General features: G+C 38.3%; 1 protein-coding gene across 3 annotated transcripts in view; it reads right to left on the bottom strand.

The window, feature by feature from the left end:
• The window catches only part of PAM (peptidylglycine alpha-amidating monooxygenase), a 277,506-nt gene that overhangs the window by 78,558 nt on the left and 174,551 nt on the right, over nt 1-24,397 (bottom strand). For all 3 annotated transcript variants that reach the window (XM_088023415.1, XM_088023413.1, XM_088023414.1), the window contains 2 exons: nt 15,442-15,527; nt 13,968-14,051 (listed from right to left, as the gene is read on the bottom strand). In XM_088023415.1, the coding sequence (XP_087879541.1) occupies nt 13,968-14,051; nt 15,442-15,527 (170 nt within the window). The remainder of the gene's footprint in view (nt 1-13,967; nt 14,052-15,441; nt 15,528-24,397) is intronic.

Below are 24,397 nucleotides of genomic sequence, written 5' to 3'. Positions count from 1 at the left end.
AAAATATTGCAGATAATAGGCTTCTTTTGGATCATTTGAGAGGTACTGAATAGACCTAAAATCATTCCCATGACTCACATCAAGCTGCTTGTGTATAATGAAGGGTAGACAGGAACATGAAGAACATCCGATTACAATTCTTCTGAAAGCAGTGGGATTATCAAGCAACCTGATTTAGAAATATCCCTGCTTGATAAGGGAAGTCGATTACTTCATACATCAGGATGAAAAGGTCTAAATGAGATGAGGTAAGTGACTCCATCTTTATACATATTTATTCTGTTGTGCATGATTGAGTTCATTCCTCCTGGTTCCTAGTGGTTCAAAGTTTAGAAACACTGACTCCATTATTTGTTTTACATAGTGGACATGAACTTTGGCTTATATACAAACTAGAAATCCAATGCAAATTAAATTTTTTCGGTTTTTAATAGCATTGGACTAGTAGCTATATCACCTTAGGCAAATCACTTAACCTTTCTGAGCATCGATCCCCATTTCTGTAAAATGGAGGGGTTGGGCTGGATGAGCCCTCCCGGCACACTGTTCTTACCTAATCATCCTGAAGACTCAAGTCTCTGGGGTTAAAAACAAGCACTTTAAAAACACCTTAGTATACAGCACATAAGGTCTCTGGTTTTTAGTCCTTTCTTCTCAGAAGAAAAGAAAGTTATGGTTTTCTTTTCAATAGTGCAGTCTCAGCCACATCTCCATCTCTTCTTTATCTGCAAAGGTGTAAGAGGCTACAGAATTTTGTGCAGGTGGAATGTCACCTGCTTGCCAATCATTTCTCTCTCAGAATTGCTCTCATGGTCTCTGCCTTTCTCTCACTTTCTAGTCCCTGTCACTCCATACATTCCACTTAAAAAGAAAAATGTAAAAAATGAAGGGGGGATATAACTTATTTTTGCTCACCCTTCAAATAGGTTCATCTGAATTAAGTGTAAAGAAGGAACATTTGCAGACCTATATAGAGCAAGGGGGATATCCAAGAAAGTCATCTATTCATTGTAAATGGCTTCTACTATTACAACTCCTTGAAATCCAAACATCAAATTTTCTGAAAAAGTTAAGAATAAACGCTCCTTCAAATTTCTAAGTGAAATCAAGAAAGCGCTAGAATACCAGGCAGTAATTAAATGCAATTTTCCTCTTTCAAAGCTCCCCCTTTCTTAAGAGAATTGAGATTTAATTATACTTATTTTGGTAAGTGCAAATTATTCTGCTCATGTCCCAAGCCCCAGGAGATTGCCCTGACACACACGTAGTACAGGGGAAAAAAAATGCCGAAGTCACTTCAATTCTTACTAGGACAATCTGAGCCTCTGTTTTTAAACTTTAGTTTGCATCAAAATCAACTGGGCAGCTCATTAAAATTCCAGAATTCTGGGCTCACTGGTACTGGTAACATATTGTCTCTGGGGAAAAATATGCATGTGTGTGTACATATGAATTTATTATAGTTTTTGTTATATAATATAAATGATGTGTAGCACACAATAAATAATAAAATATATAATATTCTTTACTGTAAATTCCATATTACTGGTTGAATGACACAGAATTCTTTCCTCATTTTTTTTTGAACTTCTCCATAGCCAATGTATGGTTTTAACTGATGAGTAATTCAGACAAGAATGTTTGCTGATGTTCTTGTTTATTGAAACAACAAAGATAAATGTTGGAACTGCATTTGCTTGTCAGTGATGTGGGTAAAATCTTTGCTGTGCTGGTTAATGGCTTTTAACATTGGAAAAATATTTCCTCAAATTGTAAGACTATTCACAATAATCTGCATCACCAACACCTTTTCCATAACTTTCTCTCTTTTTTAAAAAGATTGATTTATTTTAGAGACAGCAAGAGAGAGAGAGAGAGAGCAAGCACAAATGGGAGGGGCGGAGGGAGAGGGAGAGAGAATCTCAAGCAGACTCCATGCTGAGTGCAGAGCCCGTCCTGGGGCTTGATCTCACGACCCTGGGATCACAACTTGAGCTGAAACCAAGAGTCAGACACTTAATGGACTGCGCCACCCAGCACCCCTCCGTCATTTTCTTAAATCTAAACAACCAACAAAATAATTTCTCAAGCACTGATCTGCAGCATTTGTCAATTTGCATAATGTGACACTTCCCACCATGGGTGATTTCAAGCTATCGATGTGACAGCACTGAACACTGGGCTGGGAAGAGATGAGCAGTTAAACACCATTTTACAGTATTTCCACTATATGGATACAAGAGAAATAATAACTTAAATATCCTCAAGAGCAGTGATAGTAAAATGTAGTAAAATAATCAGGAGATGATAATTTTTGAGCATCTATTGCCTTCATTTTTAGTGATGGTTACAAAATACATCTGAAAATTAACAACTGGGTCTTGTGAGTCAGTATCAGCCAGCTCCAATACACCGGTGCCTCACCTCTACCCTTTTTTGTGCGTCTGATTCAGTATTGGTTGGAACCAGGAATTTTCACTCTAAAAAGCACCCCAAGGAGATTCTGGTGCAGGTACTCCTTAGATTAGATTCTGAGAAATCCTGACTTCTCAGGATTTAGTGAAGAGTATGTACTTGAGAGGTAATTCTATTAAGACCTTCCAGCTAATTCCAATCCTATTAATGAAATAATAAGAAGCATTCCATTGTCTAAGTAAACAACGGGCAAAATTTTTCAAGTGTGAAAACATCTAGTGGAGGTAAGGATATGAGGCTCACTCATTCACTTGGATTGTAAATTGGAAGAACTGTTTTGTTGGGTAATTTGGTGGAATCTGTTAAGGCTTAAACACTACACGACCCAAAAATCCCATTTCTAGAGATCTACCCTGCAGTAGCAATACATCGTTACTTAAAACACCGTTTACATTAAAGTTCACCGCAGCACCGCTTGTGATAGCAAAAAAACTCAGAACTTAAATGTCTTTAATAGGGAACAGGATATATAAATTATAGTATATGTGCACAACAGAATACTAGGCAGCCATTATAAATAATTGAAGAGCTTTACATGGTCTGCCTTAGAAATATGCCAAGGGTACATTGTTAAATTAAAAACAACAGCAGATGTAGATCTGTGAAGACAGTGGTCTGATTTTTGTCCAAAAAAGAAAAAGTACATATATACACATCTGTGGTTTCTGTGTTTATACAGAACTGTTAGTTAGGATAAGCATGTGAAAAGTAGGCAGATAGAAATGATAGTTACCTGGAGGTGGGAGTCCAGGGAGAAAGGGAGGTAGAAATGAAGAGGGTATCACAGATTTTTCCTTTCCTTTGTAACCTATCATCCTCTGTAACCTTTTCTTTAATAGTTTCACTGAGGTGTAATTCACATAACATGCAATTTACCCCTTTAAAGTGTATAAGTCATGGGTTTTTAGGACATTCATAGAGATGTGCAGCATTCACCTCATATAAGCTTTTTGAATAGTAAGGCACTGCAATTTTTTTACTTTTTTTTTTAATGTTTTTCTGTATTTTCCAAAAGATGAAAAATAAAGTCTGAGAGAGATTATTTTCATGGGAAAATATTCAGATCTATCCACAGTCCTGCCATCCTTGTTATTATTTTAACTGAGAACTCCAGTGTTAGGGAATAAGTTTCTTTGTTCTAATAGAACTTTTTGCAATTCTGAAATCTGAAAAGCTCTGGAAGCCTAAGGTTTTTTTTAATAATGTTTGGCAGCAAAATTTGGTCTGAACAGATGTGATGCTATATATGATTTTTATTTATCCCTTGTAGCGTGACTATTTGAACATTTTGCTATAGGAATATAAGCATATATGATTAGGGATGGTGCCCCAGACTCCCAAAGGTGATATATGTAATACATGATTTATGTGTTTGAGGACCTTTCTATCAGATTTAAAGTTCTTACTTCCAAACCACATTTGGCCCAAAGCATTGAGTAAAAGTTTGTGCCCTTATATCAAGGAATAATAAAGAAATAAAAAGTGCTGTGAATTGTGTAAGACTGATGAATCACAGACCTGTACCCCCAAAACAAACAATACATTATATGTTAATATAAAAAAAAGAGATTAAGTAAAAACAAAAAAGAAAGAAAGAAAGAAATTTTAAAAAATGGAAGTTTTCTCCCACAGCCTTGGGAGAAAAGAGGGAAACTGAGGCAAAATGTACTCTTCCTGGAACCACCTTTCTGTATGTGCCGAGGCTATGCTTGCTTAAGCAGGGCTGCTATCTTTGGTGTTGAGAACGTGGACACGTTATGTGCACCCTGGAATGAAAGACCATGGTGAGAACTAACCTCCTATATATTTTTTAAAGATTTTGTTTATTTGAGAGAGAGAAATAGCGTGAGAGAGCATGAGCGGGGAAAAGAGAGCATGAGAGGGAAAGAGAGAGAGGGAGAAGCAGTCTCCCCACTGAGGAGGGAGCCTGACCTGGGGCTTGATGTCAGGACCTGGGACCATGACAGGAGTCAAAAGGCAGACACTTAACCGACTGAGCCACCCAGACGCCCTTAACCTCCTATATTCTGGAAGGGGATTAGGCTTGTTGGACTATGTGCACATCAGGGTCCTATTCAGGGAAGGCCAGGCTGAGTGCTAGTCTCCTTGTCAGTGTAGAGGCTCATGGCTTTCAGGCAGCTCCCTGGGGGTGGGGAAGAAGTAACACATTCCACACTTGCAATTTTAAGGAGTTTCTCAAATATGGAATGTAATCCAGAATGCTAGAAAATACATGGATTTAAACACCCCACCCACAGTATCCCTCCCTCACTTTGCAGAGGAGTAAAAGAAGATGGTCTTTCTTCCTGGGGAGCATGCAGGAGGAAGCCACTGGGAGGGGTTTAGAGAAAACAACAGAGGAAGCGGTGGGGCACAACCTTCCCCGCAGTTTCCCCGATATCTCTGCCATCAGGTATCAGGGAGTCAAGAGCACTCTCACGCTTCCACTAAAGTCAGAGTAGTCTGCTTTATACTGGAATGAAATAATTTTAAGAGCAGCTGCCCTGCCACTGATCTATGCTCCATCTTATTAAAAAATGCATTAGCAAGGGATTTTTCCTGGGCTCACAATTTCAAAGCTTTTTGCAATAGCTTCCTGGCAGAGATGCGGCAGAAGTCACCGTGGAATTAGAATTCCTCGAGAGCCCTCTGTTTTCCCTTCTGCTTGCCATTGTTTCTATTCTCTCATGCTCTTCCTACTGTTCCTGCAGCGGTGGTGAGCCAGGAACCCCCATGGTGTGGATGTGGACAAGCATGGGGTGTGCATGCTTGCACTCACACCGTATGTCTAGTAATAGCCACTTTCCTGGAATGAAGCTGTGCAAAAGCCACGCCTAATGGATCACAGGATGGAATGACACAAAGAAGGCAAGGAGAAATCAAATCCGAAGGTCACCAAGTCCAGGCACTAGTGTTCTCAGGATTTTATTCAGAAAGTTCCTTGTAAGGACTTCAATTCTGAGTCTGTTTATTGTAAATTTGTGAACAATTACATGAAAAGGAGCCACCTAGATTCCACATCTAACTCATCAATTTAGAACAAGGGAGAATGATGCCTATAAGAAATCGATCTCTTTCTCAACTGGGCATGGTCTTGCCTGACTCTCAATCCCCTCTAGCCCCAAGGAAGGTGTACTGACTCATGTGATTATAGCTATTGTTTTATTTTTATTTGCCACCACTGGATGGTGAGCTCCATGAAGGCAGATTTTTGAATTTGCCCATCTTAGCCTCCATGCAGTGCTCTGTTTGAATTAAAATGAGTTGAAATGGTAGCTTGACAAAGAACATACAGAAAATACAGAAATACAGAAAAGCAGATAGAAGAAGGCAACAACCCCTGTAACAGAAAAACTCCATATAGTCCTAAAATTTTGAGGGAAATCATTGTGCAGTAGTTAAAGTTCAGGATGATATCCCTGAATTATGAAGAAAAGGGGGACAGCGATAAGGAGGGAAACTAACATCTATTACCAATCAGTTATGGTGGACACAGCTATCGGCATTAAGCATCTACCCCCTATTTTAATTTCAAAAGACATGTAATATATTTGGGCAACATTTCTGTCCAAAATGTTTTGAAGGTATAGTATTTGCAGAGTTAAAACCTTAGCTTTCTGGAAAACATGGCTATCAAAAATGATTTGTTCGCTAAGGGTACTACCTGTAATTTTATGATATGATTTTACTTACAATCCCAAAAATTTGGAGACTAAATTTCTGAGAGCTCACATAAAGGAGAGCTGAAAACGGGATCCCCAGGTTTCATTCATCTGACTTAGAATTAAGTATTAAAAACCCCCTCTAAGGAAAATGAATCTCTTAGCTGTACTAGCAAGGAATATGCTCAAATGCATGTTTATTTTGAGGGCTGGGCTGGGGGGGTGGAAGCAAGCTCAGATGTGTGTGTATGTGACTGTGTGATGGGGGGAGAGGGTCTGTATCCTTGACAATACCTGCTCGTTTTCCTATAAGCAACAAGAGTTGAAGGACAGGAAGCAGTTTACAAGCCTGGAAATTCTGCCAACCCAAAGGGAGTCGGAACTTAGGCACTTGGGCAGAGGTCCTTACATCCATTTTAAGGATATCTGTTCCAACTTCAGTTAGTGAGTAAACGGGTTTTCCAATTTGAGAAATGAGTTAATGTTGAAGACCAGGAAGCTAATACCAGTAACTCTGCAAAGGAGAGGCCAGTTTTCTTAAGATTCCCGTGGGCCAAAATGCCCAAAAGAAATGTGGCAAATTTCTGCAATAATCTCAGGAGAATTTTCTCTTTGGAACAAGACTTGATTGAAAAAACTTGGGTGAAAAAAAAAAAAGAGGACCAGGAGGAATCTCTAGTTCCCATTATTCTAATTTCCTTGAGGGCAGGGACAGTCTTGTAGTTTATCTTCTTATAAATGAACTATGAATAATAAAAACTGTTGTGGAGAACAGGGAACAGCACAACTGGGAAACTCCTAGTCACAACGTGACAGCTATGAATAGTTCTGTGTCTACATATAACAAGAAATTTTAATACCCTTGAAAAGTAACCAACACTGTCTTTATATTATGGGCAACTATGACCAAAAGGTTGCATTTAGGGCAATTTATGTCACCTTGAAGCCTTTTATAGGGACTACCATGATACCAGTTAACATTTACTGAGTACTTAGCAGGTACCTTTATATGAACCATTATGATCCCATTTTACAGGTGAGGAGGGCAGAGAGGTCTAGAAATTTTGTGACGGTTAACAGAACTAGCAAGTACCTTTGCCAGGCCATCTGGTCTTAAGAGTCTCATCACCTAACCCCTGTACAAGATTACTGTTTATATAGGATATTCATTTTTTTTTTTAATATTTTTAAGCAACCGCTACACCCAACGTGGAGCTGGAACTCACAACCCCAAGATCAACAGCTGCACACTCCACCAACCGAGCCAGTCAGGCTCCCTGGGACAATCATTTCTAACTATATTACTTTATTTTTTCCATAGAATTAATTTATAAAAAGCTAGGAAGTGTACATTTAAAAAAGGATTCATTCTGGCTTTCCGGAGCCTCAGTCCTGGGTCACCCTGGCCTGCTGAAGTCCCGATCTTTTCTTCATTAGGCTAGTAGCTTTCCCACGCTGTCAAGCTTAGGACTGAAGCTTAGGTTAAGGCTTGGCTAATAAGCACTCTGAGTGCTTTGCCAAATAAAGTCCTAACAAAGCTCTCTATGGTCTGACCCCACCCTTCACCAATGTTCTCATTTCTTGCCACTTCTCTCTTTGCATTTCACACTCCAGTAGTACCAAATTACCAAAAGTTCCTTGTGGACATGAGGCTTTTCACTTCCCTGTGTCTATGCACACACTTTTACCTTTGTCTGGAACATGTCTTCCCCCTGCCCCTGCCTACCTGGGGGCTCCTGATCACCATTCAAATCCTTGCTCTGTTTCCATCAGCTAAGAAGCCTTTCCCAGACACGTCCCCTCTCTTCCCAGCAAACATGCATGCTCTGCCTCTCTCCACAGCCCCCAGAGCTGGTATACATTTCTAGTATTGTCTATAAAAGCAGATTTTGTGCTTGTCTCTCCTGCTACCATATACTAAACTCCTGTGGGCAGGAAGGTTAGGATACCCAGCCCCGGCAAGGGTCTGACACTGTGACTGACATGGCATTTAATAAAGATGGCTGCTTCTAAATGATGCTTGCACAGCTTCACGTTCTGTGCAGTTTCTAAAACAAAGACCAAACCAAAACAAGTATTTCATGCAATCCCACAGAACTCACTCTAAAATCACACTCGATTTTTTTTCCTACTGATAGAGATCACAGTCCGAGACATACTCATCTGACTTCTGATACTTTATCAGATTCCAACAAATTTTAAAAGATTTTTCCTTCACTGTTGGTGTTTTATTAAAGAAAAGTCCTAGGTTTCTCATATAAGGATAAATACTCCCTGTAAGGATAAATACACCCTTAAGCCAGATATTTTCCTACTTTTCAGTAGTGTAGTAATGTCCTTGCACTGTGAGTCTGCTTCTGATGTTTAATTTCTATACTTAAAAAATATCATCAACAGTTTTAATATTTAGTTCAAATCTGGACTGACACTAATATGATTATATATGTGTGTTTATATGTGTAATATAAAATATATAATACAAATATATATGATATATAATAAAAGCATACATAATTTGTAATCGAAGATATGATGATATAATTATTTTTCATTTCTAGGTGCATCTACAGATAAGTGTGCCATCCAATATAGAATCTTTATACAGTATAAATCACTCCTTAAAGAAAATCAGGCATGTAGAGATTTATACTGATGCTTTTTGTCAGGAAGGTATGACTGGGAACACAGCATACTAACTGGTAGGTACTGAAAGACTTAACAGTACTTCCACTTGTGAAATTGAAAAACATCAAGATAATGTTATAACATTTTAAAGGAAAAATAATCACACAATTCTGACTTTCATGCTTATTGACTATTTTTTTTCCTTGTTCTTTATAATACTTGGAAACATGCAAGCATACACACAGTTTTATGATTTGTTTTTTGATGGTCTATATAAATTTTTATGATTTGCTATTATACCATTTATTTAACTAGTCCCCTATTAAGGGACCTTTGTTAAATCTCCAATTTTTCATTTTAATAGTTAATAGGGCATAAACAACCATGGGTAGGAAGCTCATTTAAAAACAACAACTCTTTCTTTAGGATAAAAGCCTTGAGCAAGATTTTAATGTTCTATATAAAATGTGTATGATATGACAAAGTTGCTTTTCAAAACCCTGCACTAATTTAAAAAGCTCCCCAAACTGTGCCAGATTAGTTCAAACCCTGGCAGTCCTGGTTTTCTAATTCCGCCTCCACTCACCCCCGATTTAATAAATGTAAAATGCTCTCTAGTTTTAGTGAGATTTGATATCTTCCCATGCATTTATTTATTTTCTAAGTCACGTATAGCTTAAGGCACAAGATCTTATCTAATACTACTGAAAAAATTACATGGGTGAAATTTTTTGCTTACATTTTTATTATATTACAATAAGGTCCATGAATTATAGTACCAGTAATCCTTCCAACTCATACCTCATATATGCCTTCTTTTAGAAAAATGGTTCTCAAAAAAGTGAAAAATGAAAAATTACTATAAAAGTTCCTTATCAGTCTCTTAGAGTAAAGAATAACTGTATATTTATATATTAAATCTCAGAACTTTTAAATTATCCTTAGATTAAACATAAAATACAAAACAAAATTAATTCCTCACCAATAATAAATTAAATTATGACAGGAATATATTTTAAAACTAGTCTATATCATCCATCTTTCCTAGGGTATCAGTGTGGTACCCGGTAGGATGTACTACAAAGCTAGGAGGAATCTGGCTGAAAGTGAAGTCCAGGACTCTATAGAGGGACAGAGAGTGGGGGTGGGGGAGTGCGTGGGTATGGTCAGCTACTTTAGTTGTGGTAGTCAGGGAAAACCTTCCTTGCCTTCTTGGGAAATTACAGTCTTGTCAATGCTTTGGAAGTCAGCAGTGTTGGAATCTGCCTGATCCGCTCACACCAACATGGTAAATTTTTAGAGCAGATCATTTCCGTCTTTGTTCCTCAAACAAAAACATTTATTCCATTCTTTTCAACAAAACCCTGTCTCAAAACTACAGTGAATAACTTAAGACTTTAGGTACTGTTCCAAAAATGGAAAGCTATTTGTATACTATAACTCAAAGCATATTTTTAATATAAAAACAATTTGGAATTTATTTGGATGTTAGGTTCATGGGCTGGTCCACAGGAGCTTGTTTAATTGATAATCTATCTGACTGCAGTGCTAATGACAATTTTTCAATCATATAAAATTATCCTTTCTAATGTCTTTTTCCAGAGAAAGGCTGTATTTACTGTCCCAGTCCTGAATACTGAGAATCTATGGACCTATCACCACATGAGGCACTCTCAGCAAAGGCCCCAGAAGATACTTCATAGACAGAGATGGACATGGTACTTCAAGACTTCAAGTTGTCAGAGGGCAAGCTAATGTGTCTGGAGAGGAAAATGTATGACGTTAGTTAGCAGAAATATAATGTTAAATTAGAGAACTCGGGGCAATATGTATAAGTCAGCAAGACATAGTGGAAAAGCCGATAAGCTAAGGAGAAGATTGCTTAATATTTGCTCTCCCATGAACACTGAAGTGTGAACCTGGAAGGCAGTTGGAGTTCGACTAAATGCAGCACAAGGAACAAGTACCAGTCTTGGCTGCCTTGGGAACGGGGGCCCCCGTCCTCATGTTAATGATTCTATAATAAGAAAAGGATGATTTAAATCCAATCAAGAAATGGGCAGAAGACATGAACAGACATTTTTCCAAAGAAGACATCCAAATGGCCAACAGGCACATGAAAAAGTGCTCAGCATCGCTCGGCATCAGGGAAATCCAAATCAAAACCTCAATGAGATACCACCTCACACCCGTCAGAATGGCTAAAATTAACAAGTCAGGGAACGACAGATGTTGGTGGGGATGTGGAGAAAGGGGAACCCTCCTACACTGTTGGTGGGAATGCAAGCTGGTGCAACCCCTCTGGAAAACAGTATGGAGGTTCCTCAAACAGTTGAAATTAGAGCTACCATTCGATCCAGCAATTGTACTACGGGGTATTTACCCCAAAGATACAAATGTAATAATCTGAAGGGGTACGTGCACCCCAATGTTTATAGCAGCAATGTCCACAATAGCCAAACTGTGGAAAGAGCCAAGATGTCCATCGACAGATGAATGGATAAAGAAGATGTGGTATATATACACAATGGAATATTATGCAGCCATCAAAAGGAATGAGATCTTGCCATTTGCAACGACGTGGATGGAACTGGAGGGTGTTATGCTGAGTGAAATAAGTCAATCAGAGAAAGACACGTATCATATGACCTCACTGATATGAGGAATTCTTAATCTCAGGAACAAACTGAGGGTTGCTGGAGTGGTGGGGGGTGGGAGGGATGGGGTGGCTGGGTGATAGACATTGGGGAAGATATGTGCTATGGTGAGCGCTGTGAAATGTGTAAGACTGTTGAATCACAGATCTGTACTTCTGAAACAAATAACGCAACATATTTTAAGAAAAAAGAAAAAGAAAATAGCAGGAGAGGAAGAATGAAGCGGAGTAAGTCAGAGGGGGAGACGAACCAGGAGAGATGATGGACTCTGAAAAACAAACTGAGGTTTCTAGAGGGGAGGAGGGTGGGGGGATGGGTTGGCCTGGTGATGGGTATTGAGGAGGGCACATTCTGCATGGAGCACTGGGTGTTATGAACAAACAATGAATTATGGAACACTACACCAAAACAAATGATTTAATATATTGTGATTAACATAACAATAAAAAATTTAAATAAAAAAAAGAAAAGGATGATTTAAATGGAGTACATAGTACAAACTTCCAGTTATAAAATAAAGTCATGAGGATCAATGGACAGCATAGGGAACATAGTCAATAATATTGTAATAACTTTGTATACTGACAGATGGTAACTAGACTTACCATGGGGATCATTTCATAATGTATAAAAATACTGAATCACTATGATACACATCTGAAATGAATAGGGTATTATATGTCAATTATACTTCAATAAAGAAAAAATGAAGTGCATCGTAATCATGGGTAGACCAATGAGTTGTCTAGGGGGACGTTTAGCAGGTGTCAAAGGAGTAGGTGGACTCTGTGCCTCAGTGCAGTGGACAATGGATGAGTTCACGAAGTGGTAAGTATAGATCACAGATTAAGCACTGACATGAACCCGAGTATTGGAGAACTTTTCTGGTACTGCAAAACATGATGACTCTTCCAGTGGTTTGCCTGTAGTAATGGAAATAAATGCTAAATCCCTATTCTTCTGACAATACTCCTTGGAAGGAATCCCCTAAGAGGAGAGGGTAGATTAAGACACTACATTGGAAAGCAAAAGAACCCTGAAGTCAGCATAAGAGAAAGCAGCACAGTAGGACGTATAAAAGAATATAGTTTTCAAAATAAAAGTCATTTCTGGGGCGCCTGGGTGGCTCCGTCATTAAGCGTCTGCCTTTGGCTCGGGTCATGATCCCAGGGTCCTGGGATCAAGCCCCACATCGGGCTCCTTGCTCGGCAGGAAGCCTGCTTCTCCCTCTCCCACTCCCCCTGCTTACGTTCCCTCTCTTGCTGTCTTTCTGTCAGAAAAAAAATAAAATCTTAAAAAAAAAAAAAGTCATTTCTTCAACAGTCAACAAAACCAAAAGACAACCAACAGAATGGGAGAAGATGTTTTCAAATGACATACAGATAAAGGGCTAGTATCCAAAATCTATAAAGAATTTATTGAACTCAACACCCAAAGAACAAGTAATCCAATCAAGAAATGGGCAGGAGACATAAACAGACATTCCTGCAAAGAAGACATCCAAATGGCCAACAGACACATGAGAAAGTGCTCAGCATCACTTGGCATCAGGGAAATACAAATTAAAACCTCAATGAGACACCACCTCACACCAGTCAGAATGGCTAAAATGAACAAGTCAGGAAACAAAAGATGTTGGAGAGGATGTGGAGAAAGGGGAACCCTCCTACACTGTTGGTGGGAATGCAAGCTGGTGCAGCCACCCTGGAAAACAGTATGGAGGTTCCTCAAAAAGTTGAAAATAGAGCTACCCTACGACCCAGCTATTGCACTACCAGGTATTTACCCCAAAGATACAAATGTAGTGATTCGAAGGGGTACATGCACCCCAATGTTTATAGCAGCAATGTCCACAATAGTCAAACTATGGAAAGACTCAAGATGTCCATCAACAGATGAATGGATAAAAAAGATGTGGTATGTAGATATATATATATATATATATATATACATACATATATATATATATATATATACACACACGAATATTATACAGCCATCAAAAAATGAAATCTTGCCATTTGCAACAAGGTGGATGGAACTAGAGGGTATTATGCTAAGTGAAATAAGTCAATCAGAGAAAGGCAAGTATCATATGATCTCACTGATATGAGGAATTTGAGAAATAAGACAGAGGATCATAGGGGAAGGGAGGGAAAAATGAAACAAGACGAAACCAGAGAGGGAGACAAACCATAAGAGATTCTTAATCTCAGGAAACAAACTGAGGGTTGCTGGAGTGGTGGGGGGTGGGAGGGATGGGGTGGCTGGCTGATGGACACTGGGGAGGGTATGTGCTATGGTGAGTGCTGTGAATTGTGTAAGACTGATGAATCACAGACCTGTACCCCTGAAACAAATAATACATTATATATTAATAAAAAAAATTATTTTAAAAAGTCATTTCTTCAATAGTCCCAAAAGTAGTTGTTTCTCAGTGGGCAGAAAGCGTGGCCAATAGTTAGTATGTACATTTTACATTTTTATATATATTTTATATATTTATAGTATTTAAAGTTGTGCTTAGTTCCAACATTTCAAAACTTACCTCTGAAAGCACTAATATCCCCATAGTGTACTTGTAGTACAAAGTATTTACTTCCAGTCTCTCCTCCAACTCTGAATCCAACACCTAAAGATTTACAAAGAAGACAAATTAATATTTTAGAAATCAAAGTCTAAAATGGAGCTAATCTCAGGTTGCTGATCTCTGAAATCCAAAGGGAAATAAAATAACATATAACATATGAAATTATGTTATGTTAAAAAGAAAATGAACTAGGCATTCACTGAACATTTCTAATATAATCTATCATTCCTTCTCAAAGCTCTGATAGGATTCTATTCTTACTTCCCATTTCAGAACCAGAGTAATCACATACACTTTAAGAGGAAAATTCACTCATTCTGAAAGAAATAGAACAAAACAAAATTCTTGCCCTTGCTGATCTATATATAACAGACATACATAAACCCACTTTCATTTTGTTTTGAATATGTTCACGTTCATTTTTATTTTCTGATTGAATCTAGAAAACAGACTTCTTAGGAGCATCACAGGGGAAAGGCTTTTATTCCCACATGAAAACAGGTATCTGCAAAAATGTTATTGAGGAAATCGGTTATCAGTGAGATTACAAAGTCCAGTGTGTCAATAGGTTCTTGGAATCTGAAGGGTTCCTAAAAGTCATACTATTAATAGAGTTTACTAGGAAGCTTTAAAAAAAAATCTACAGAGAAAATATTTATAGGCGGAGAAAATTTTTTTCCTATCTGCTCAACGAATGGATCTTCAAAATGCCAACAAATCTATAACCGCCTTCCCCCAGCCCCCATTAGCTTCCACACTTGTTTGGGAGCAGCTGCCTGGTAAACTATTGAGAGGACTGAGAAGCTCATTTGAAGCAAAATTAGAGCTGGCAAAGGCAGGGAGGCAAGAGAAGAGCATGTGTATCACAAGACACCGTCCCTGAACCACGGCAGACCTAGTCTGTTAGAGAACGGCACATTCCCCTCAATATTAAGAAACATGGTAATAAAAGAGAACCTGGTAATTTATTCACACATTGGAAGTTATGAACAGTTTAGAGTGAAGTCAGAAAGCCAGCTGAGGTTTGGCATTACATTAAATATCCAGGTTCCAAGACTATTAAAAAAAAAAAAAACCTGTTTGCTGAAACAGCAATTTATTTAATTCCTAGCTCTCCTGGCTCATGAAACACACCTGCCGTCAAGAACCAATGTCCCATAGGCCAAAGGTGGCTTGAGGTATACTTGGATATTTTCTAATTCTGTCTAAACTGTTGTGTGGGCAAGTTACTTACCAAAGAGAGGCAGAGAAGTAGTAACTACCTAAGTGAAACCTTTTCAGTGCAAAGCAAGTAATACAGGTAATTTTTATTGTGAAATTGCAAAATGGAACACTGTCGACAACTGTGGGAAGGACATATGATAAAAAGTACTCTGGAGTCAGAAATTAAACAGCTTTAGAGAAGACTAAGTGCAAGAGGCCTCAGATATACCTTTGGGGAGTCTGGTAGGGGGAGCATTTCTTGCCCAGGCATATAGAATATTGGCTTTATCTGTACAGGTTCCTTCATCACAAAACCTGAAGGAAAAAAAAAAAGTAGCCATCAATGAAGATTCAAGCAGCAAAACACATAAATCATTCACCACGGGGAGAAGGGGATAGGGGAAGGTATTTGAACACAAAGTAAAATACATAAAATATCATGATTGCAGTCACACCAGCTTTAAGATCCTAACAAAGACTAGAGCAAAGAATAATTTTCTATGTGAAAAAAAGTAAATACAAAGGGAGATGTGTCTGTGTGTTGCCCGATGTGCACCAATCCTGTGAGGCAGATATATAATTTATAATTTGATATGTTCCTATGTGGAATGCAGCCTGTGTAAATCAGGTAGGAAGGTAAGCATCACATAGACAGCACATGGGAACCAGTGCTAACACAGTGTTAATTTGGAAGTGGACTAAAAGAAATGTCATTCACATTTCCCCTTTGGGGATCAGCATTATCAATAAATCTTTGGCCACATCAACACACAATAGTGCACAGTACCTACCTTCAGCAGGGGGAACCATACAAGTGTATCCCACTTAAGGGGTTCTTGGTGCTATATACATGACTTTAAGTGTTTGAATACCGGCTGTGCCATTTATAAGTTGTTTCCTGTTGGGCAAGTCACCCAATCTACTGAGCCTCAGTTTTCTCTCTTGTAAAACAGGGTCAACTATACTTACCTCACAGTTACTCTGTAAATCAAATGAGATACAAGAGAAAGCACTTTACACACCTCAAAGCACTATACCAGGGTAATGCATTCTTTAACAAAACATTCACTTCATCTCGAGATTCATCATTGAGAAGCAGAGCTGTGGGTGAAAGGAACCCAGGCAGAAAGACGCATCTAGAGTTGAATCCCAGAATCTCCCATCCAAACCCTCACAGGCCTGTGTGCAGAGCCTCCTGCTCAGGCTGTGGTGGCCATGTGTATGTGGCCCCCGCTATGCTGACTGACACACTAGAATCCACATTGGTCAATCCAAATTCATTAATGGTAAGCTTCCTGAGTCCAAGCCACACATTTTTTTTTTTTCCATGACCCTATATCTCTTAGTTTGTTCTGTTCTAGAATTGGATTTTTCAAAACACCATTTGGTAATGTTTTTATGTTGCCTTTCTAGATCTGTGTTTTGGGAAACTGGCACCAAGCTAAGTCTGACTCAGGGGTTTAGGAAAACTTGAAAGGTTCAAGGGCTTATCAAGGACAAGGACAAATATAGCTCCTTGGGCAGGAGGCTGGCTCACACAGGAGAAAATGGGCACTGCCCATGGCCGGGGAAAAAAAAAATAAAGGCAGGCCGTGATAGCTTTCTAAACAGGTTAGGAACTGAGGCTAGAACCTGGACAACACCCACGTCACAGATAAGGAAATCACTGGTAAAATGTACCTTCAAACTCAGAGGCAAGGACTCCTAACATGTTCCCTGCTCATGGCCAGAAATGGGTGGGGGAATAGGCAGTAAGGACAGACACCTGTTACCCATCTGAATGAAGGAGTGAGGGACCGGGAACCAGGAGGTCCCCCCAAGGTTCTATTTAGCAAATGCTTTTGCTTCTATCAAACAGGATGTAGAAAGGAATTGGGTAATGTACAATGTAAAACACATCAACCAGTGGTTTCTTAGTGTTCACTGTCAAGAACAATATACTTAGGACGAAGGATCAATTATCATGTGAGGCGTGTGAGTTGGAGCAAATGTCTGACACCCTCGTGCCCACTGTGCCACAAGGCTTAGGGTACTGGACAGTGCCCCAAAGCAGTTTTCCTCCTCGGCCTCATGCTATTAGAATTTAAGAAATGAGGCTGTCATATGTGATGAACTTTGTATCTCACTACTGTGAGCTACTAAAATTTAAAGGTCTGGGTGGCAATTTTCATAGCTTTCAACAAAGATCATAAATATACAAAAGTGCCTCCCATCAATGTGATGACAGTCTTAGGTTAAACAAGATAATTGTTTCCTCTGATATGGAAGTCAATTCAGCGTATGACTAGAAGGAACCAGAATGAAATATAACAGAGAAAACTGCTTTAGTAAGTTTTTCTAAGCTACATACTTGATTAGGTCATTTGCTGGCACAAAACCTTTGCAATGCTTCCCAAAAATAACATGAAAATAAAATCCAAACATTGTAGCGTAACACATAAGGCTTTTCATTATTTGGGACCTTTTATATCCCAGGGGAAAAAGTCCCATTTTATTCATGCCAAGTTTCTGCCAGTTTTTAAAGTCTCTCTTCTGTACTATTCCCTTGGCCTGGAAAACCCCTTCCCCAAATCTCTGCCTGACAAACCTATACTTCCTTTCTCCTTCAAGATTCCTTTCAGACTTTCTCCTGAGGGAAGCTTTCTCTGATCCTCAGCCAGGCCAGCTCCCACTCATTAACCATAGCGCCCATCTTAAGCATCAGCTTACTTATCTCCTCTCCAACCAGACTGTGCATACTCTGTGGTTTAATAAATTCCCAGCACCTGCAATCCTGCCTGGCATTTAGTAAATATTCAAGAAACGTTTGGTGAAGTTACCTTCCAAGTAAGTTTTTAACTTTTCACATGTAAGCGAAGATTTGAATTGGCCTAAATGTTATTGTAGTGTCAAGTATAATAAAAAAAAATTTTAATTTCCTCAAGAAGCTTTAAGTAAAATATTTAAACAACGATAAATCTGAATTATTACTTGCCTGGTATTTTGTAGAAATCAGCTTTCACAAGAACACTGCAAATAGGTTATGCTTTATAGCTAAATAAGCTCAGAGAGTTTTAACTTCCAAAGGTCACATATTCAAGCCATGATTCAAAGTTCTGCCTGTCACCCTCCCTTCTATCTCAATTCATGAGATTGATTTATGGGCAGAAAATGATATTCTGTGAAGATAAGCTTCGATGACTACACTACTATAGTATCTGAAGTAAGCTGCAATGTGTGTATACAATTCTAAAATCAAATTCTAGGTAATTGTTCTCACTTATTCCCAAAGAGACAAAGATTTTATATTTTATTTTCCCATCAGCTCTGGTAAAAGAAGAGCTCCAAAAGCAAACCTTGATTTTTCAAATCCTGGTTTATAATTTTTAAGAAATTTATTAAACTCAAGACTGACTTACTGGAAGGCACTGGGATATTGAGACTAATCCTAAAACTTAGTATGTGACAGGATGAGGAGAAGAGGAAAAACAAGAGGCCAAGAGAAATGGATTCTGGAATGGATAATACAATGGGAAAATATAACAGTGGCAAAGAGCATTTGAATAAAATCCCTACACCGTTTCATTTTCAGATTTATACCTTCCCTTTTAAATGAAAAAATAACCATCATATTTTCTCCACATAAAATAACCACAGGAGGGGCGCCTGGCTGGCTCAGTTGGTCAAGTGTGCAACTCTTGATCTTGGGGTTGTAGGTGAAGCTCACGTTGGATGTAGAGATTACTTAAGAAAAAAAAAAAAAAAAAGACCAAAGGGATAAAAATGGTATTTTGGCCTTCCAAAGAGTACTATAAAAATAGAGAGGATTTTTACTATTCTTATTAATAAGAAAAGTCTTCAGGCTAGGAAGCAATGTAACCCTTGATTAATGGCTGTTGTAATTTCAGGCCTCATCAACTAGATTTCTTGGTCTTACAATTCTAGCAGCTTCTCCTTAAGGCTCCTCCAGATTAAGCCAATTAATTGTGAAAAGATTCACATAGCTCCCTTGTGGTTTCTTAGTATTTGTAGTAAAAGTGATGAGAATTAACTTTTGAAAAGAAAATGATTCTGGATTCTTGGACCTTTGCTTTTAGAACCTTTTCACCTCTAATCCACAGGGAAACGATTCAGATGGCAGGAATATTTTCAGACTATGCCAAGCACTGAAAAATGCTAACCTGTCATTTTGAATTATCCAAATAAAGCATGATTGACTGTTAAAGTACTCTCTAGTTGTATCAGTTAAAGGCTATTTAAAATCCAAGGTTACTCAGGGAAGATCAAAACTGACAACTCATTTCTTTTTTTGTCTAAAAAATTTTTTTTAAAGATTTTATTTATTCATATGTTAGAGAGAGAGAGTGAGCATAAGCAGGGGGTGGCAGGCAGAGGGAAAAGCAGGCTCCCCTTTGAGCAGGGAGCCCAAAGCCGGACTTGATCCCAGGACCCTTGGATCATGATCTGAGCCGCAGGCAGATGCTTAACTGACTGAGCTTAACCGACTGAGCCACGCCCCCAGGCGTCCCTAAAAAAAATTTTTTTTTAAATAAAATTGTCATACCGTCAAGTTAAGTCTATATAGCCTTAAATTCCAATTTTAATAAGTTAAATATCAGGGCCACAGGAAAATTATCCAAAATTAGAATGTTTCTTTAAGAAACACAATATATCATCAATGGCATATGTGGCATATTCTTTAACATTCAAAATTGCATCTGGAATGGGTCAGGTATTCAAATCCATTAACTGCTCTATAAACCCATAGAACATACTTCCCAATTCAGACAAATCTTATGTGAATATCAATGCAACGGGTATGCAATAGGTATTACTATTAACATAGTAATTAGAAGGATATTTAATGGGAAAGCTAAATAAGAGCGGTGATTAAAAGGCACCAGCCTGATAAACAGTCCCACAATATTCACACCCCACCTTCCTAGTGAGATTAAAGAAGCCATAAAGTCTATAAAAAAAGAGGGTGTGTCTGTTTTGTTCACACCAAATTTTCAGTGCCTAACAAACTGCTTGGCACATGGTAGGTAGTTAAGAAATATTTTATTAATTAAACAAATAAGGGTAACAACTACCATTTCTTAAGTACATCTATATGCTAAGCACTGCGCCATTATTTACATCACTTTACTTATTCTTCATGATAGCCCAATTAGATGGGATTAGTAGTCCCATTTTACAGACCAACACAGGTTAAATAATTTGACCAATGTTTATTACAACCGGCTCTATGCTGAATGTTATAGCTCTATGCTATAATATTGCTATTCTGTTTAACATAAATACTAGTCTGCCAGAAAAGAACCACTTAATGTTTGTTTCTGTTGCAACTGTCAAAATGGTTACAATCATGCCATTGTACATTATTAAAGTTGACACTAGTCTCCTAAGAAGTGGTCAGTTGCTAAGGAACACCTCTAATCCAGGTTTCTATAAATTAGCCAAGGAAGGGGCACCTGGGTGGCTTGCTCTGTCAGTTAAGCGTCTGCCTTTGGCTGGCTCATGTTGTGATCCTGAGGCTCTGGGATTGAGCCCCAAGCCCCATGTGGGGCTCCCTGCTCAGTGAGGAGTCTGCTTCTCCCTCTCCCTGCCCTCCCCCCACTCATTCTCGCTCTCAAATAAATAAATAAATAAATAAAGTCTTTAAAAAAAATTAGCCAAGGATTATGATCACTGGTAACTACAAGTAAGAATAAGTACCAAGTGTGTCTCATATAAACAAAGATCCCTCATACTACCCTGATATGCACTATCATATGAATCTATTATAATATTACATTGAAAAAGAAAATAGATACAATCAATTTTAGCCTAGCAGGGATTTATACCTAAAATTTGCTACACAATCAAAGGCACATTTTATAGTGCTTAGAACAAGGTATAGCACAGGTTTTGGAGACTGTTATTTTTATTTATACGGAGAAGGATGTTATGAATATTTAACTTTAGAAGTTTCATTGTGGCAGAAGAAACAAAGAGGGGATCGCGGAAGATACACCTATGAATGTTTAACTGTAGAAGTTTCATTGTGGCAGAAGAAACAAAGAGGGGATTGCAGAAGATACACCCTGTACAGATGACAGGTAGCGAGGATATGGAGAGGGTGCCTAAAGGCAGCATATGCAAATCCCATTCTCAACCAAAGAATCATTATCATCATGAGGGGGGCAACTAAGTTGCAGACGTAACATCATCCTAAAAAATAAACAGTCATTTAAATGAGTAACCAGGCAGGGTGTCTCACATATATATATATATGTTTTAGCTACTCTTCTCTTTCCTCTTATCAGCATCTGTAACCCTGTGGAGACAATGGCATTTAAAAAGACACAGCAGGTGGTTAATAAATAGAAGCAGTTGAAAGGGATTTAAGCTAAAGCTTCATAGGACAGTAAAGCACCACTGCTTTAGCTTGAGAATGATTCCAAGTTACAACAGCTGGAAATAGCTTCGTTTAACCAGCTGGGATTCTTCTTTTCAAAAAAGATCAAAGAACCTGCAGAAGCCATCTTTTTTGATTTGTAAAAAGTCGTTGGTCACAAGCATCATTAGAAATAGTTTTCAACCAAATATTAATTGCTAAGACTAAACATAATAATTTCAGTTATGCATAGAAGATGATGCCTAAGTACAAGGCAGGGTACGGAAGAAGCCCATTCACTTTAATCACCCAATATTGTGAACACATAATCTTGCAGTTGGCCATCATAAATTGCCTTAAACCCTAGGTCCTGTGTTCAGCAGGTAAAAGTGCACAGGCCTGTACCAACTCACGTTACAAAAAGCGGTGCTCCCAAATTACCCCAAATGTCAGACAACTTGTATGAACAAAACATGGTGATTTTCAAAGCCTGAAATACTCTCCATAGCCAACCATGCATTATTTAAAAAAAAAAAAAACCTGTTAGAATAAAAATAAAATAAAGAAAGGTGTTCACAGAAAAAACAAATGCAATATGTCAATTTCTAAGATCTCCTAAAATTTACCCTTTTTTTAGTGAAGAGCTATAGTAGGTGCTTTATGTCTAAATTACCCAGTTTTCGGCCCCTCATTTCCTTATTGACCATAAAAAAAAAAAAGCCCCCAAAAGCATCTACTCACTTATGGCTCATATTCAGCCAAGAAATCTGGGGAACTTAGAGCTGCTTTGCTTTGAATTAAGTCTGCAAGGACCAATGGAATCCAACAAATCACTATGCTTGCTCCATTCTTGGTGCTATTAACTTTCTCTAGGTCCCCAGATACAGTTACTTGTCTCCTCCTTCAAAGGCCCAGGAGAGAAGGCTTGAGGGTTACATCTGACAGGACTGCTGCCTTCCTTACATGGGCCAGCAGAGCTGCTGCTTTTCCATCAGCTGGTCCTTATTTGCATCCTCGAGAGGTATGTTAATTTGGAACTGAGCACCAGGCCCACTCTAACTATAAAGGGACCACCCCACAGTATATTAAAAGGTTCACATCAATGTATGCAATTTAAATGCACATGCATATAATTAACTAGACACATTACCACTGTGAGCTGCTAATTTGGAATGAGACACAAAAGACTGGAATACGTGTAGGGGAAAAAAAAACTTTAAAATGACTACATAATGAAAACTGCTTCATGCTGTGTCTACTATTTTCATGTAAACTTAATATAACTGTAAATATATTTTAATGAACAGTAGAAAGAGGCAATTACAAAGAGCAAAGGAGGGCAGCACAACAGGGAAACATCATCAGAAGAGCTCTTTGCTTTCATATTAAGAGTGCTGCCTGAAGACAGGGGATGAATTATAACTTCATAATTTCAGGGGGAAAATGTTTACTTTATTAGAGACACATACCTACTTGCCAAACTGCTGGCAATGAAAACAGAACACCCAAGTGAAGACGAGGGTAATCCTAGCTAACAAACTGAAAAAGAAAGAAAGAAAAAAAAAAAAAAAGGAAATCTAAGCTTGACGTTTGGGTGTTAAAATATCCCATTAGCGTTTTCTTCTTTCACTAAAACAGCTTTGTATTCCCATAAAGATTTCCCCAGAGTATGAACGAGTTCTGGATATTCTTAAGCATCAAAAAACATTACAGGTATCAGATCCAAAAATATATGTGAAAGTTTGGGAATCTTAATTTAACTACTGTCTAGATCTTGGAGCAGTTGAGGAATAGATTTGCAACTGTAAAATGAGTGTGATAAATTTCATGACTCAACCATTTTAGAAAAATAATGCAAGGCTTTGACACTGATAGATTTTTGTTATTAGTATTGTAATTCAGGTGGGAGGACAAGAGGCCAAGCAGTTGGAAAACATCTGCTGACTGTTTCCACGGCTGAGCCCGTGTGGCTTTGGGGGCAGGGAGTGGAAGACGTTTTTGTGAAGCAACTGCGAAGTTTAGTCCATGAAATATCCTGTGAGCTGCAATGCTTTAAAGAAGCATGGGTCTTGCCAAATATTGGGGGATAAAAAATCTATACCATTTTTAAATGGAGAATAAGACTGGATTGTGGAAGTCAGAGTCACTAGAAAACTTTCACTTAACGCATACCTCTTAGTTTACATACTGAACAGCTACTACATAGATATATATATTGAAATAAATTTAAATGTTAGGTGAACACTTTGGGCGTGGCTAGAAGATCAATGACACCATCAATTACTGTCCTTGTAGGGTTATAAAGTCAATCCTAACCTACAGATTAAGTGGGAATATGTGCTGCAAAGCAGATTTTAAAAATCCATTTAAAATGACATACGTATAGTGCCATTCGGGGCTCTAATCACTCAGGGATGCAAATGAATGGCAAAATACAGTGGGCTGCCTGCTTGAGGTGAGTCGATCAGTGCACGTATCTTATAATGATGACTTTCCAATCTGACTCAGCATCTGCATGCAATTTATATTCATAGAATTATAGAATTTTAGAGCATAGAGGAGTTCTATAAATGATCTAGTAGTAGTCCCTTGCTAAAATGAAGAAACCGAGGCCAGTTCACATGAAATAAGTAATTTACCCAGGGAATCTAGCTAGTTAGTTCACTACTCCTTCCCTCTACTATGTTGCCTTTCAAGTGATAATGTTAGCAAAATAATACGTGTAGCAATTACTTTACTCAAAATTTCTGTTTTCACTTTCATTTACATTTTCTTTGAATTCTCTCTTTCCCCCACTTGGAAATCTTTTGGAAAATATATTTTACTA

Source organism: Eumetopias jubatus, unplaced genomic scaffold, assembly GCF_037043125.1.
Source record: "Eumetopias jubatus isolate StellerSeaLion01/CBP00866 unplaced genomic scaffold, mEumJub1_p1.0 scaffold_5, whole genome shotgun sequence".
In the NCBI taxonomy this organism is placed as follows: domain Eukaryota; kingdom Metazoa; phylum Chordata; class Mammalia; order Carnivora; family Otariidae; genus Eumetopias; species Eumetopias jubatus.
This window is presented reverse-complemented; position numbering and strand designations above follow the sequence as displayed.